The following is a 15,448-nucleotide window of genomic DNA, read 5'->3' on the forward strand; positions in this document are numbered from 1 at the left end:
CAAGTGTATCAAGAGGCGTACTATGCTCTACACAGGAGTGAGGCAGATCAGGCAGCAGTAGCAAGGCCACGATAGAAGCCAGTTTTACCGCATAGCAAGCAGCGTGGGAGAAGAAGCAGGCAACACTCATTGCTAAGAGAGAGTGAGAAGGCAACATTTGAATCTTGATTGGGGGATGTGAAGAGGGAGCCAGATGCAAAGGAAGTGGAGCTCAAAAACATAGCTGAGATGATGAAGAGAGCATTAGAACTTCATATGCAAGCTAAGGTGAATTTGGACGCCCAAACGCAATAGCTACACGACTTGCGGGCACAGCTGAGCAAGCTACGAGCACAAAGGACGTCTATTACACCAGCCCTACCAATGACGCACCCCTCTTCTTCTTAGTTTGTTTGGAGTCTTGATGTACTTAGTAGTTAGTTGTCTCTATTTTGTCATCCAAAAACAGCTTTTCTTTTGAAGGGGATGATGTTGTCAGTAAATACTATATTATAGCCGACTGGATTAGTTAGTGTCCGAAAGGTTGCATGACGGTTGAGTCACCCCTTCAGGAAGTATATGTACATCGTCTAAATGGAATTATGAAGTATCATTGTAATTGTGATTGCATATCTTCTTATATGAATAAAGTATCTTGTTATATGTTACATTCAAGTCTCTTAATTTGATAAATATCCATTTACCCTATATGGTAAATATGCAACAGCGAAAAGGATATTGAGATATTTGAAGGGAATATCAGATTTTGAGTTACAGTATGATAGATCAAACAATTTCACTCTATGCATACACTGATGTCAAGGGTAGGCAATGTTGATGATAGGAAGAGCATAAGTGGTGGTGCATTATTTTTAGGAGGAAGATTGGTTTGATGACCTAGCAACAAACAGGATTGCATCTCACAATCTATAGTAGAAGCAAAGTATGTAGCAGCAGCAAATAATTGCAATCAGATTATATGGATGAAGCAAATGCTGAAAGATATAGGTATTGAGTTTCCACAACCTATTACTATTCACTGTAATAACACAAGTATAGTAAGTGTGTCAAAGAATCTTGTTTTTACACTAAGACAAAACGCATTGCTATAAAATGTCATTTTATGAGAGAAAAGGTTGCACAACAGAAAAACGGATTGGATTATGTTGATACAAAGAAACAAATAGCAGATGTCTTTACTAAACCATTGGCAAATAAAACATCTATTATTTTAGCCAACTTCATTGCCCACACTCAAATTCATCATTTTTTGATTGATCCAACACAAGCTAATGCAATTGAACTTGCATATAAGTCTTTCAAAGAACTGCAACAAGCCAAATGTGATTCAAGGGCAGTTTTACGAGGAAAAAAACCATCTATTATTTTTCTTATATTGTTCAGCCAACCTTTGATTTTCTTGCAACTTTTGACAATCATGCTTTAATAGTTTATAATCATTTTACATTCACTAATTCATTTCCAACATTCATATGTAAGAAAGCAATTGGAACGGATAGAGTAAACAACTACCTAGGCCCCATAGTTTTGAAATGTTAAATGCAATTTTTAATGATGACTTTTAGGCATAGGAATCAACTAACTGCAGGAAAAATGAAAGGACTGATATCTCAATGCAACTAGATGCATCTAACTGGATTTTGATACATATAATAAAATAACAGGCCTCAAAAAACAAGCCAAAAATCAGCGACTAAAGTAACTGGAGTTCAATTTTTACTCAAACTAGTTGACTATATTAAATACAGTTGGAGTCCACTCAACAAAAGTGTGCATAGCTGATTACCACAGATATTCATGAAGAAACGTATCTGATCGTATGCAGATATTTTAGTGGTACCATTGTGTTATAAATTGAGAAACTTAGATTATGGCTTGATGTAGAATGCTGTATATTGTTCAAGATAAGACATGATATAGTATAGAAAGAATGGATAATCTAACACATTTCCACAACTTAAAACTACAATTAGGAATAACAACGGATATAACCAAATTTGCTGAATCCTTTCAATACCTGTGAAACAATCCCGAATGACATCCTCTGTGTTTTCTTCACATGGCCTTTTCCTCTGCAATCTTGACATTTATGATTGTGTGCACCAACCTTTTCCCCACTCCCCATGCAACTTTCACAAGTCTTCCAGAAATATATATCAAACTCCTTTACAACTCCGAAAACTGCTTCCTTAAAGCTTAGAGCCAAGTCAAATCTGCACAATTATAAAGGAAAGGAATTAAGGTAATATGTAAATGTGCAATCTTAAATTTCATGTGTCTTCTGACAATATTATTTCCTTCTTCCACAGACAGCGTATGTTGTTAAATTGCAATGTTTTCTTATAAAGTATAATTGAGTAGACCATGCATATAAAAGTTATCAAAAACAAATTACTACTCCATTTTCTTGTTTTAAGTAAAGAACTGCCAAAAATTAAATCTATAGGAAATTTATCCTCTCTTTAAAATTTGACTAATCAATTGTACTTTGCAAAAGATAGTCAATTGGGTTAGTACAGATTGTAGGAAGGAAGCCCGATCAGCTTCTATTTAAGAACAGTACATTCAGGAACTGAGGGCCCGTTTGGTTGCAAGCATAGGAATTGGAAATTAGAATAGAAAATGTGAACGTGAATGGAAAATAGGGAATGAAAATGGGAAATTGTAATCAAATTCTGTTTATCCCTTGTTTGGTTATAAAAAACTGAATTGGAATAGGGCTAAATTTATCCCAAGCTTTGACGCTCCTATCCAAGCTCTTGCAGTAGACCACAAACTCCCCATCAGAGGCAACAATACTAATGCAGGTAACTGGTCCCCTATGACTGGCAATGACCACCAAACATGAATGAAGATGAATACCTCTTTCCCTCCACCAAAATCTGAATACTCGTCTTTAGAACTGCTAGAATCCCACCTCCCAAAAGAGCCCAAGTTGAGAATCCCCTTGTCTCTACCCAGAACAAGAGCATTGATTGTAGAACTTTGAAATTGTAGCATCATGGTCAAGGTATGTGAGTACTGCGTCCCGAGAATGTTTCTCCACGCTTTTATTGTCCCGTCGGCAGAGGCGCTGAACAAAAGGGCATCATTTTGCGTCACCGGAAGCACATTGACAGGCCCTTGATGAGCCGCACAAGAATTGATGCAGGTTAGGTCAGAGAACCACCATGCCTTCATGCTCTTGTCCCACAACCCTGAGTACAGCAACCCCTTGTTGCAATTGCATGCAAAGAACGATATCACATCGTTGTGCTGCTTCAATTTCTCGCCATGGAAGTTTGTGTAGGCGAAGAAAATGACAGATGATGCTCTGAAGATGCTATTGACGCCGTTGGGAGATCATAAAAACTATTGAAAAGATTGAAAACCCTTACCTACGTGTAACTACGGGCCCAAAAAAATATCAATTTTGGAAAACTCAAATAAAGAATAGAAATGGCCTATTCTAATAACAGGTTTTTTTTGGAATGGATAAATGCTCATTTTGGGGCTAAAATGGGAATACATATTCCTATTCCTCATTCCAATTCTGCGCACCAAACGAAGAATAAAAAACATATTCTAATTTTCAATGACTATTCCGGTTGTATTCTAGCAACCAAACGGGCCCTAAGGAAGGTTATTGTCACTATTTAATTTTCTTTTGTGTGAGTGGGCATTTATGATAAGCATGATTATTAATTATACAGAATGAAACAAAGGATTATTGCAGTAATATCATTGGAGGTCAGGGCAGCTCATAATCAACAGGTAAATTCAGATTTCAAGTTTTAACTACAATCATGCTCCAAGGCAGTACTAATTTGCTACCAAGTATGCCTCCAACCATGAAAAATTCACAAAAGGAACCTCATGAATGTTTAGATAAGCATGCACAAATTATTCTTCACACCTAAGTTACCAAGATTCAGGTACTGCTATATAAGAGTTTGCTCAAGAATTGGCATGACACTTCAGACTTGCAAGCTCCAGAACTCTTCTTGCTGCATTGTATATTGCAATCAAAAAGGGTAGAGCGAGTAGGCATTTGTGAGATAGTTACACTAGCAACAAAGACCCTACACAAGGTTGGAGCACCACTACTGATCCTTGAGGTAGTTGCAGAAGCAGTGAGCTAGGATAAAGAATGAAAACATATTTTTTTCTTTTTGGTATGTGATTTTAAGGGTTTAGATAAGATAAAGACATATTTTATTAATGTTCAAGGAATGACCACAAATGGATCAACAGGATTGAAGAGACAAACAAGAGAACAACCAACAGCAGGAACACCAAATAATGACCAAAAACAAAGAACAACAAAAAAAGGGAAAGAGAAACTAGAACCCCAAGGAAAACAAGGGAAAGGGAAAGAAAACAACCCTAAGCCTCCAAACAAAACAAGGGCAATAAGGAGAAAAAAGAAAACCGCAAAACCAAATGATAAGCCGTAGAAATAGAAGTGGGCCAGTCTCAATAATGCTACCTCTAGAGGTGACCCACCAAACTGGGAGAAGTGGATTTCTATAAGTAAGATCTGCGGGGTCTCACAAACCTAGAATGATAAGGCAAAAGTAAATGCCTTTTGGTGTTACGTGTCATCCCAAGAACAAAGGGGGTCATGAGCTGATCAGACATAGGATACAAGGGGCATTGAAAAGAGTGAACTCGCAGATGGATGGCGTCCTATAGTTAAAGAGTGACACAGCTGCAACACATATACCTAAAGGAGGAGAGAGAGACCGGGCCTCTCTCAAAATCTAGTAGAACTTACTTCTAATCTCATAGTAGGAAGGCCGAAGGACAACGGAAGATAAAGTGCTCCTCAGACACTGCCTCGCTAAGAGTACAAAGCTAGCAAATTGTGTCGCACATGTCCATGGTAGTTAGTCTCAACAAGAAGATGATGTGAACCCACCCTAAATGACCAAAAGGGGATCATGAGAAATGTTGCTAATGACAAGAGATGTACAAAGGACAGGCAATGATGCCATCCTAGAGATCCAAAAAGTGCTCAACATCGAAAGCCATTTTCAGGCAAAGCCCCTCGTGGGGGTTGACCAAGGTGATGTGAATGTACTACCTATGAATATCATCCCTAATGCACTTGTTTTGCACCTTCCTCAAGGGAGGAAGAGGTGAGGGGCATTCAACGATTTCAATAATGGGAGGATACAATCAATCTCAAACCTGATAGTACCCAAGAGGGTTGCAATCCCAGCAAACCATCAACGAGACCGATAAGAGAGAGTAGCTGAAGAAGCAAGGGACTCAAAGAAGCACTAAGCAAGGTACAAATACCTCAAGCGACCCTCGTAAGAATCAGCAAAACCACAAAAACCAGTGCAAGAACCAAATGAGGTCAAAAATGGCCTGAAGCCTGAAGACGTCCTCAAACTTTGCGAGAACACTGTGAGATGTAGATTGTCTACATGATACATTATCGACATTAAATCTGAACCCGCTCAATGGAAGTCCAATCAAACTCCAGAAGGGAAGGCCCCTAGACCACTGAGTCATAAAGAATAGTTGGTCAATCAAGAGTTTCAAGAAATCTCATCTTGGACAAGATGTCCCAGAAGTGATTCCTGACGCATTGTCTCTCGAGAAGAGAAAGACACTACATTCTGGCACTTCCTTGCATTCTTGGCCACGTGTGCATCCTCTACAAGTCCACCTCCAGCATCCCCAACACCTTGGGTACTTTCAACGCCTCACTCGTACTTGTACTCCCACTATCCAAGGGTCTTTGGTTGGAATACTTTAATTATGGGTTCTCTTGAGATGGATGGATTCTTAATACCATGCAATATGTTTGTCAGTTCAAGATTTCCCTCACACTTGTAGTTGTATGTTGATTGTACGAAAGGGCTCTCACTTGGGAACAGTTTGACTAGATTTTCCTCAAATGTTTCTTGTAATCATCTCCTCCATTCTCTTTGTTTGACAATTTTTAAAGATTGCCTAATCACTTGGTCTTGACAAGTTTGTGGCCTCTTCTTGCCTTTACTGGGATCCAAGGGCATGAATCACACAATGTTGGCCCAATTTCTTTTAAGGCAATGGAGCCAAATGTATACTATTATACTTGGAAAATTACATACATGGATAATAATACAGATGGTAGTGTGTAGTAGATACAAGAGAAAACTATATCTTTATTCACTCATGAATTTATTATACAGAAGAAGACCAAAGATGGCTGGCCAAGGATTACAATTTATCTAACAATATCATACCCCTACCTTGGCAATACACAACCTTTTTAAAGGACCCAGTGGTTGCCAAGAGGGACACAACCTTCAACCAACCAACACAACTACCCCGCAATGATAACAAACTTTATACAAACAATTAATACATTGACGGATAACCAATATTATCAAGCACAACAATTGGCATTTTACGCCGATTACAGCCTTACAGCCTTAATAACATAGTGCAAAGGAAAATAAAAAATACAATTACCCAATGCACATCCAAATACAAAAGCTATAGAAAATATCTACTATTTTTTGTTTGATGTAGAAATGAGTAGGGCACAATGGGCCTTGCAAGTACTCACATGACAAATGTATTAGATTGTTTGATTCTCCGAGCTTTTGAGTCAAATGCATATAAGTAGAACACAGTTACAATATGTTATAAAGATGTTTCAAATTTGACAACCAATCTATGTTCCAACTACCACCACTTGGGACTTCTAATTGTTACTATTCCACGAATGTAATCTATTGGTGAAACAATATGCAAGTGGAACATGTGTGAGGTTTTAAACTACATAGATAGTCACCAAGAGTCACACAAATTGGGTAATGGTGTGAGATGTCATAGATTCTTGTGTAATTGAGCTAAGTAATGTTGACATAGGAGGTCCTCTAGAAGTTGTGTGCTTCCACCCAAATCAACTTCCTTATGAGCTGTGTTGAAGATAAGACACTCTTTAAGGTAAATGAATAATAATCAGCTCACAAGAAAAACAAAACTATAAGACATTAATAGAAATCACCTCGGTTATCCAACCACCCAAGGGGCTTCAATGAATAAAAATAGCCATGCATATCAAATATCATAACAGAAATAAACATTTATTCATGAAAAGTTCTTACAAATAAGATAAGATAATGACATTAATGTCCAACAAGAAACCAACAAGGGTCTAAGGGACTGAAAGATACAACAGTACAGTGAAGAAAAGTAACCAATAGGAGCACCCAACGGTGTCCAAAAAAAAAGAGTGGTACAAAGGGGAAACGAAACAACCAGAAGAAAAAGAGAAGGACTATCAATCCTTTCTCGGTACAAAGAAATCCCGTATAGAGGATAAGGACCAGGACAAGCAAGGGTCTAGGTACGGCTCCGCCTCTGCCTCTGCCTCTGCCTCTACATAGCTGTAGGGGTAGGGTGCTGCTATCTAGGGAACACAAGCTGAGGTCTAACCAATCTTGTGTGTTCGGAGACAAGCGGGTGGGGTCATTTCCTACTCCCGAAAGTGGGCGTAGATGGAAAGAGGTTCGTGATGAGCTAATCCAGGGTTTGTTGCTGAGAGAACCAATGCTGTAAGGTGTGATCTCTGAGTTGGGAGGCCTCCCGGATATAGAGCGCTAGGCACCTCTAGTCGGAATAATGAAAAAATGTCGAGAAGGATCTGCAGTCTCTGAATAGGCAGTGGAATCTACCTCTAATCTCATAGTAGATAGGACACCTGAAGATAAAATGGGTCTTCATTTCCATTTCTAATAAAGTGCAAAGGCGGCACATCCATTCCTCTCTGGTCAGGTGGTGATCGATCTAGCAACAAAGTCGATGGACTCCGACTCTAAAAGACCCCAAGGCGATGCGGAGCGCATGACACCAACGACGGCTCAAATATGAGTGGCAAACAAAGATACCATCCTGGATCTCTAGAAAATGCTCTGAGTAGAAGGCCATCTAAGGGCGTAAACCGCCAAGAGGGTTGATCCAAGTCGTGGAGATGTACTGCCTGTAAATGTTGAGTCTAACGTGTCCATTCAGCTCCTGCCATGAGGGAAGGAGGTGGGCTGGAGCATCCAACAAGAACGGGTATGGCGGAAGATGGTCAACGTCAATCCCAATCAAGCTCAGTAAGATAGTGGCTTGGGTATACCAAGAGCAAGCCCTAGTCGTCCCTGTCGAGCTGGCTATGTCCTGTGAAGAGTAGTAAGCAAGATATGAGTATTTGTGTTGGTCCTCACACGAGTCCGTGAAGCCTCTGAGGCAGTAAATGAACCAAATCAAGTCGAAAATGGCGCTGAGCCGAAAAGGATGAGCTCCAAACTTGGCCAGAACAATGTTGTGTGGAGTGAAACAGTGACAACGGGTGATCCAACAAAGGAGATGTGTCTGTACCCACTCGATCGAGACCCAGTCAGAGTCAAGAAGAGACGGACCCCGGACCACTACCCTAAAGAGAACTATGGATCTGATCAGAGTGTCCATAAGAGAGAGCTTGGACTTAAGTCTCTTGGAAGTGGTGCCGGAAGCACTATCTCTCAAGGAGGGCAAGGGAGCCCATGCCCTTGGCCACTCTAGGAAGGTGGGTTGGTCTCATCCTGAAATAGGGGCCAAAGAACTTGACCCCCAAATAAGTGTAAGAAGAGACAATCTCAATCTCTTGACCCTGGAAGCCGAAGTGGAGATGTGAAGTCTTCAAATAGTTGAAGACCATGACTTGAGTCTTGCTCAAGTTCACAATCAGCTGGCGCTGATCACAGAACAAGGCAAGTCTATCAATAAGCCTCTGAAGCTCCTCTAGAGAGGAGGCCAAGAGGACCACATCATCTACGAACATGAGAATGGAGATTAGAACCTAGTGCAAATAAGAAACATCCTCAAGGAGCAAAGCCTCACGAAGGAAGGACTCAAACTCATTAATATAGATGTTGAATAGTGTAGGGGAGAGTGGACAGCTCTGCTTCACCCCGATGGTGTTGTGTATTGGGTCTAAAAATACCTCCAGAGTCCTAAATATGCCAACCACTATCTCATTGGGTCTCATGATCGTTGTCACAAGAATATCAGGAGTGCCAATATCTTTGAGTCTCTGAAAGAGAGCCCCCTAGGTATCGAGTCAAACACCTTACAGAAGTCTACGAAACAACAATAGATTTTTGCAGATAGGTGACGGGCCTCCTCAATGATAGCCCGTAAAGTCAGGATATGATCCATGGTCTGGTAGTCTACACAGAATCCAGCCTGTCCACTAGTACGACATTGACGCCTGTCAATCTGTGTGGTAAGGATAATGTTCAGCACCGTGGCATAAAGCTTGGCAAAGGTATGCCCAATCATGATGGTCCTATAGTTACCGGGGTCCGAAGCCAGCCCAGATTTATGAATCAGGTAAATCATATGTCTCGACCAAGAAGCAGGGAAACCAGTACAAATTGCCATGTTGAAGAGCACCAATAGAATGGGGCACAGGATCGGAGTACCAGCCAAGAATCAGACTACTTTTCCTAACTATAAAAATCTACCTAAAGAATCCAATAGTTGCCAAGTAGAAAACAAACATCAATAACTACTCATAACTGCCTCCTAGCTACAATCACAAGCTGGTGAGTAAATATTACATATCCCAATGCCAACTTAACAAAATATTACAAAGTAACTTACGCTAACTATAGTCCACATTTAAGTCAAAAATAGGCTGGCTGAAAATTCACCACGTTATATTCTGAACACCATTAAAAAAAACGAAAAAAAATCCAAAATGTAAAGTAAAACTTTCAGAGTAGGGTGAGGTGTCCCATCACTAAGCTTTGTAAAGTCTCTGTATTTCTGAGGCTCATGATCAAGCTGATGAGAAACATTTTCTCATCTGGTTTCAGTGATGTTCAACAATAAATTATGAATTTTGGCCCCCAAGGGATTGTACCACATGCTGGCGCTCCAGCAGAAAATACAAGGTGAAAAAAGGATGTGTGAATTCAAGAAGATTGATCTTTCCTCTTCAAAAGATATCTTAATTCTTATTTCTTTTACTACTCAAGACATGGATTATGGCTATCTGCAAGACTGCTCTAGCATTTAGAATATGACAGATAGCAAAGTTAGGTATTCTAAAATGTTATTGTAAATTATGATTAGCTTGTTTACCGTACAGGGGTAAAGAAATTAATGCACACAGACAATGAACAAGAACAGCAGAACTCCTTGTATTATTCGCATATGCCAAAGACGTTACATACAGATGATTTACAATGACCCAAGAGGGTGTATAAATACTTTCCGAAGAATCTTCCCGAAGGGGTCCATCGGCTACATGACAATTACCGAAAGGCCCGTCGGCTACATAAAACGAACCTTCCCGAAGGGCTACATAACAAGAACCTTCCCAAAGGGACCCATCGGCTACACAATATCTACCTATGACATAGCTGATAAACTATTTATGATTTGTTAGCCCTCCCAGAAGGCATATAAAAATTCTGAAGAAATATAATATAAGAAATAATAGTTGTAAAAAAAAAAAAATCTGCAAAATGAAGTTACAGTTTATACAGTAATACTAAATGCTATCAGGAGAAACTTCAAAGGAAAAGTTCTTCAGCTGCCAGAATTTTCTTGTATAATTTTACACCAAAATATCAGTACTACTGTTATTCCATTTTATGAATCATTATTAGAGGCTCATCATAATTGACTTCAATGTCATAATTTATTCTCACCTTATGTCATTGCCCCGCTGACGCCCACTATTTTGATATTTAAAACCACTCCCTGCCAGATCATCAAAGTACTCATATTCTCTACGGTCTTCGGGGAAAAAGGATTCGAACACATCAAATGGAGTAACCTATATTGACAAAAATACAACTGTTAATGCCATTGTTATACAATCCTGTTCAGAGAATCCACCTATGTACTGACAAAGCAACAGCTAGTTAATTCCATAGACTGGATATTCTCTCTCAAATTGGTATTTGTTAGATATATTTTACAGCCATTATCATGAGATTTGGATTATATGGTTACCTCAGGTTGACCATAAGCAGCATCTTCAAATGCTCCATCTAAACCTGACTCTCCATACCTATCGTACAAAGATCTCTTTTTCTTATCAGACAAAACCTGTATGACAAATCAAGCTTATGGATAAGAATTAGCCTTAAAGGATTCTACCACAAAGGTAAAAGTTATTTTCTAGATTTTAGTTAACACACCTCCCAGATACCAATTCAATGTATGAGATCTCCCTTGTGGAAGCACACAACGGGATTTCTTTCCCTTTACCTTATATATTTCTCAAGATTGTACCTCAATATATCTCAATTCTTTGACACAACTCTTATTAATTCAAGCTTTTCCAATCCATCTAAACCCAAATAAGAATTAGAAAGCAATCAAATGCTTTTTAATTGAAAAGAGTCTATCACTGCTTGTTTGATCACAAAATGCATATTAAACAAATATAACTAAGATAACAAGCGACAAGCTATAGACAACAGCTAGAATGTGAATCAAAAAAGAATCAGCAACAACAACAATTTCATACTTCTTGTACCCTAAACATGAGCAATCTTTCAGAAGTTATTGTGTCTGTATTGTTTTGTCATATTTGTTAAGATTATAGATTCATTCAGATTGAAATTATCAGATTAATAATATAATGTACATATATATATATATATATATATATATATATATAAACTTGCTTATATGTATAATTGTGTTAGTGTAAATATCTTGATGAAATTGCATGACTGTTATACTAACCAATAGTAACAAATCGATGTCTACAATTGTTTTAGATTGACTCTTCATACCTATATTTATATCCTCTTGCTACCGGTGACTGGAAAATAATCAGAAACAATAACAAGGCATAAACGATTACTCCAGTCACTCAACACTATCATCACTGTTGGATATACACTCTGATCTGAACAAAGTTCAAGTCTGAGATAAATACATTGATAATTCTCTATAAAGATCCAATTTCCTTGTCACGGTACCAAAGCCTCATTAGAGGAAAATCAATTTGAAAATTTATTATTACAGACAAGTTCAGAGACGAGTTTGGATTATCCATTGGAAACATATCAGTCAGAATAAAATGGTGAACGGGATCAAAGTAGAAGATAGAGTAGAAGGGGCTGGAAATTTCTCTTCATGGAAAAGACGGACTATTGCATTACTTGAAGAATTTGAGTTAGAATCCTTCATAAAAGAAGATCTAAAGATGCCTGAAGAACCTGAAAGAACAACTTGGAACAAACAAAATAGAAAAGCCAAGAAAATTAAAATCGATGCTGTTAGAAATCATATTCTCCCTTCAATAGTGAGATTGAAAACAGCTTATGATGTATTCAAAACTATAAAAGATACATTTGAAATAAACAATGCAAGCAGAATATTGACCTTAAAGAAGCAACTCATGAACATAAAAATAAACAGAAGAGAGGCAGTAACGACTTACTTCTTAAGGATTGCTGAAATAAAGAATCAACTTGACACCATTGGAAACAATGTAGACGACTCAAAACTTTCACTAATCTCTCTAAGAGGACTACTATATCGTGGGAATCATTCATTCAATGTGTAAGTCAACCTTGTCTTCCAAAATTTGATCAACTAAAGAATGAATGCACTCAAGAGGTGTTGCGGCTAATATCAAGAGGAATCTACACAAATAAGGAAGGAGAGATCCCAGCACCACATACAAACTCTGGAAACAAAGGAAAAAAGAGAAAATTCAAACCCAAAAGAGGAAATAACTCTAAAATCCACAAAGAAAGAGATCTATCCAAAGTACAATGCTATCGATGTGATACGTTTGGTCACATCTGAAGATTTTGTCCAGAAAGGAAGGAATATCAAGTCACTCTAGCTGAGTCTCATGAAGTTGCAAATCCTCTATTCTATTTAGCCTTGTCAAGTCAATAAAATAGAAGTAATAATAATTGGATAACCAATAGCGGAGCTTCAAGACATATAACTAGATTCAGAAATCAGTTTGAAACATTCAAAGAGTACTACTCAGGAGAAGTAACAATTGGAGATAATTCTACTTATCCAGTAAAAGGAATTGGGACCTGCGCCTTACAAATAAAAACAGGAGAAACTCTTCAATTAAAAGATGTACTATTTGTACTAGGGATAAAAAGAAACCTAATCTCCATTTCGGGTCTAGCCGACCAAGGATATCATGTCAAATTCAATAAGGATAAAGTGTTACTATGGCTTAAAAACTCTAACATAAAGAACACCATTAGTATAGGATCAAGAGATGGAAACCTGTACAAATTAAGTATTAAGGCAAAACCTAATGCACTAAATCATTAAGTCCATAAATTAAATGAACTTTGGCATAGAAGGTTAGGGAACCTTGGCTTTAGTGCCCTTCCTACCATAGGGAAAATCACTACAGGCATATCTAATCTCAAATCAGATCAAGTTAGCATATGTAAAGGATGTGCCCTAGGAAAAAAATAATAAAGGATATTTTCCATTAAGTAAACACAAGTCTAAAATTGTACTAGAACTTGTCCACACCGACTTGTGTGGACCCATGTCAACACCTTCACTAGGGGGATTATTGTACTATGTGACTTTCATTGATGATTACTGTAGGAAAACATGGATATACTTATTAAGATAATATCTTATACTTTCTATAATAGTCAACTACTTGTCTGTAGTCCGTCTTTCAGTCTAGATAGGAATGTTTCCTATCCCGTCTCTTTTTTCTTCAGTCCAGATAGGAATGTTTCCTATCCTGTCTCTAGTTTTGTTTCTAATTCCGTCTTCAGTCTACGTTGTTTCTTTTAGAAACAACGTCCTTGTAATTCTTTATAAGGAACACATTTGTTCCTCTGTTAATCAATGAATCATCCGAAAATCCGTTAATCTGCCAACTCTTCTTGAATCTTGTAACATGGTATCAGAGCTATTACTTAAATTTTTTCGAAAAAATTTATAATTTCTTCTTGAAATTATTTGTTTAAATTTTTTCAAAATTATTTCTGTTGAATTTCTCTAAAACCCGCTTAGGGTTTTCGAACTAGAGAAATTCCCGAACTCGGGTCTGCCTGTGTTTGTTCAGCACACTCTATCCCCATTCGTCCATGCACATCGATCCTTGAAGAAAAATCTGCCATTTTTTATCAAGAAATCTGAAGTTTTTTCAAGCTTTTTTCAGCTAGGGCCTTTTTTTTCGAAACCCTAATTTTTGGGGTCGAAAAAATATTTTGTTTGGAGATTCTTGGTGGGTTTTTCGAGAGCTCAACTGGGTTGTCGTCCGTTTTTTCTGGGTGCCTCGATTTTTGTGCCTCGATTTTCGAGCCAACGGATCCAAAAAACGACAGCAGATTCCTTCTGGGTTTTTCAAGCTCTCTTTTGAGTCATTCTCTGATTCTTCTGGGTCTTTCGTATTTTTGCCTCGAAGAACGTGCCTTCACAAATTTTCACAGTTTTCATTGGAAAACGTGCCATGGCATCTCTGACAAATATTCTGCTCGAGCATAATTCCAAATTCAATGGTCGCAATTATGGAACCTGGAAGCAGCGCATCATCGCAATCTTCGAATATTGAAACACCGATCAACCTGTTCTGGGTGTTACGCAGCATCCGACTTCTCCAGGTCCTGATCAAGGCGAAGCTGCATTTTTCGTCTTCTGAATTTGTTTATGAGATTTTGGGTTTGTTGATTTTCTCCTCAAAAATCATTTCAAGTTGTCTGTAATACGCAAGGTTGCGTGAGATTATGGGTTTGTTGATTTTCTCCTCAAAAATCATTTCAAGTTGTCTATAATACGCAAGGTTGCGTGAGATTCTGGGTTTGTTGATTTTCTCCTCAAAAATCATTTCAAGTTGTCTGTAATACGCAAAGTTGCGTGAGATTCTGGGTTTTACCGTTTTTCTCCTCAAAAATCATTTCAAGTTGTCTGTAATACGCAAGGTTGTGTGAGATTCTGGGTTTGTTGATTTTCTCCTCAAAAATCATTTCAAGTTGTCTCTAATACGCAAGGTTGCATGAGATTCTGGGTTTTACCGTTTTTTCCACAAAAACGAAGTTTTGTAAATGCAACTTATTTTGAGTCATAGCACTCTTTTGGCAAAGCTTCTTGGTTTCAGCATTCTGTAGATCCAGGGAGGGTCTCAATTATCCCAGAATGTTCCAACATTCGTACGTTGACCATTAAGGGAGGGTATTAAGATAATATCTTATACTTTCTATAATAGTCAACTACTTGTCTGTAGTCCGTCTTTCAGTCTAGATAGGAATGTTTCCTATCCTGTCTCTTTTTTCTTCAGTCCAGATAGGAATGTTTCCTATCCTGTCTCTAGTTTTGTTTATAATTCCGTCTTCAGTCTACGTTGTTTCTTTTAGAAACAACGTCCTTGTAATTCTTTATAAGGAACACATTTGTTCCTCTGTTAATCAATGAATCATCCGAAAATCCGTTAATCTGCCAATTCTTCTTGAATCTTGTAACAATA

General features: G+C 38.1%; 1 protein-coding gene across 2 annotated transcripts in view; it reads right to left on the minus strand.

Annotated features, from left to right (window-relative positions):
* LOC149565277 (uncharacterized) overlaps window positions 1-15,448 on the minus strand; it is a 240,966-nt gene that overhangs the window by 93,088 nt on the left and 132,430 nt on the right. For both annotated transcript variants that reach the window (XM_089818818.1, XM_089818817.1), the window contains exons 3-5: window positions 10,981-11,076; window positions 10,674-10,801; window positions 2,018-2,213 (exon numbers count right to left, since the gene is read on the minus strand). In XM_089818818.1, the coding sequence (XP_089674944.1) occupies window positions 2,018-2,213; window positions 10,674-10,801; window positions 10,981-11,076 (420 nt within the window). The remainder of the gene's footprint in view (window positions 1-2,017; window positions 2,214-10,673; window positions 10,802-10,980; window positions 11,077-15,448) is intronic.

Source organism: Cupressus sempervirens, chromosome 3 (assembly GCF_028749045.1).
Source record: "Cupressus sempervirens isolate cs-2001-9-10 chromosome 3, ASM2874904v1, whole genome shotgun sequence".
Classification (NCBI taxonomy): domain Eukaryota; kingdom Viridiplantae; phylum Streptophyta; class Pinopsida; order Cupressales; family Cupressaceae; genus Cupressus; species Cupressus sempervirens.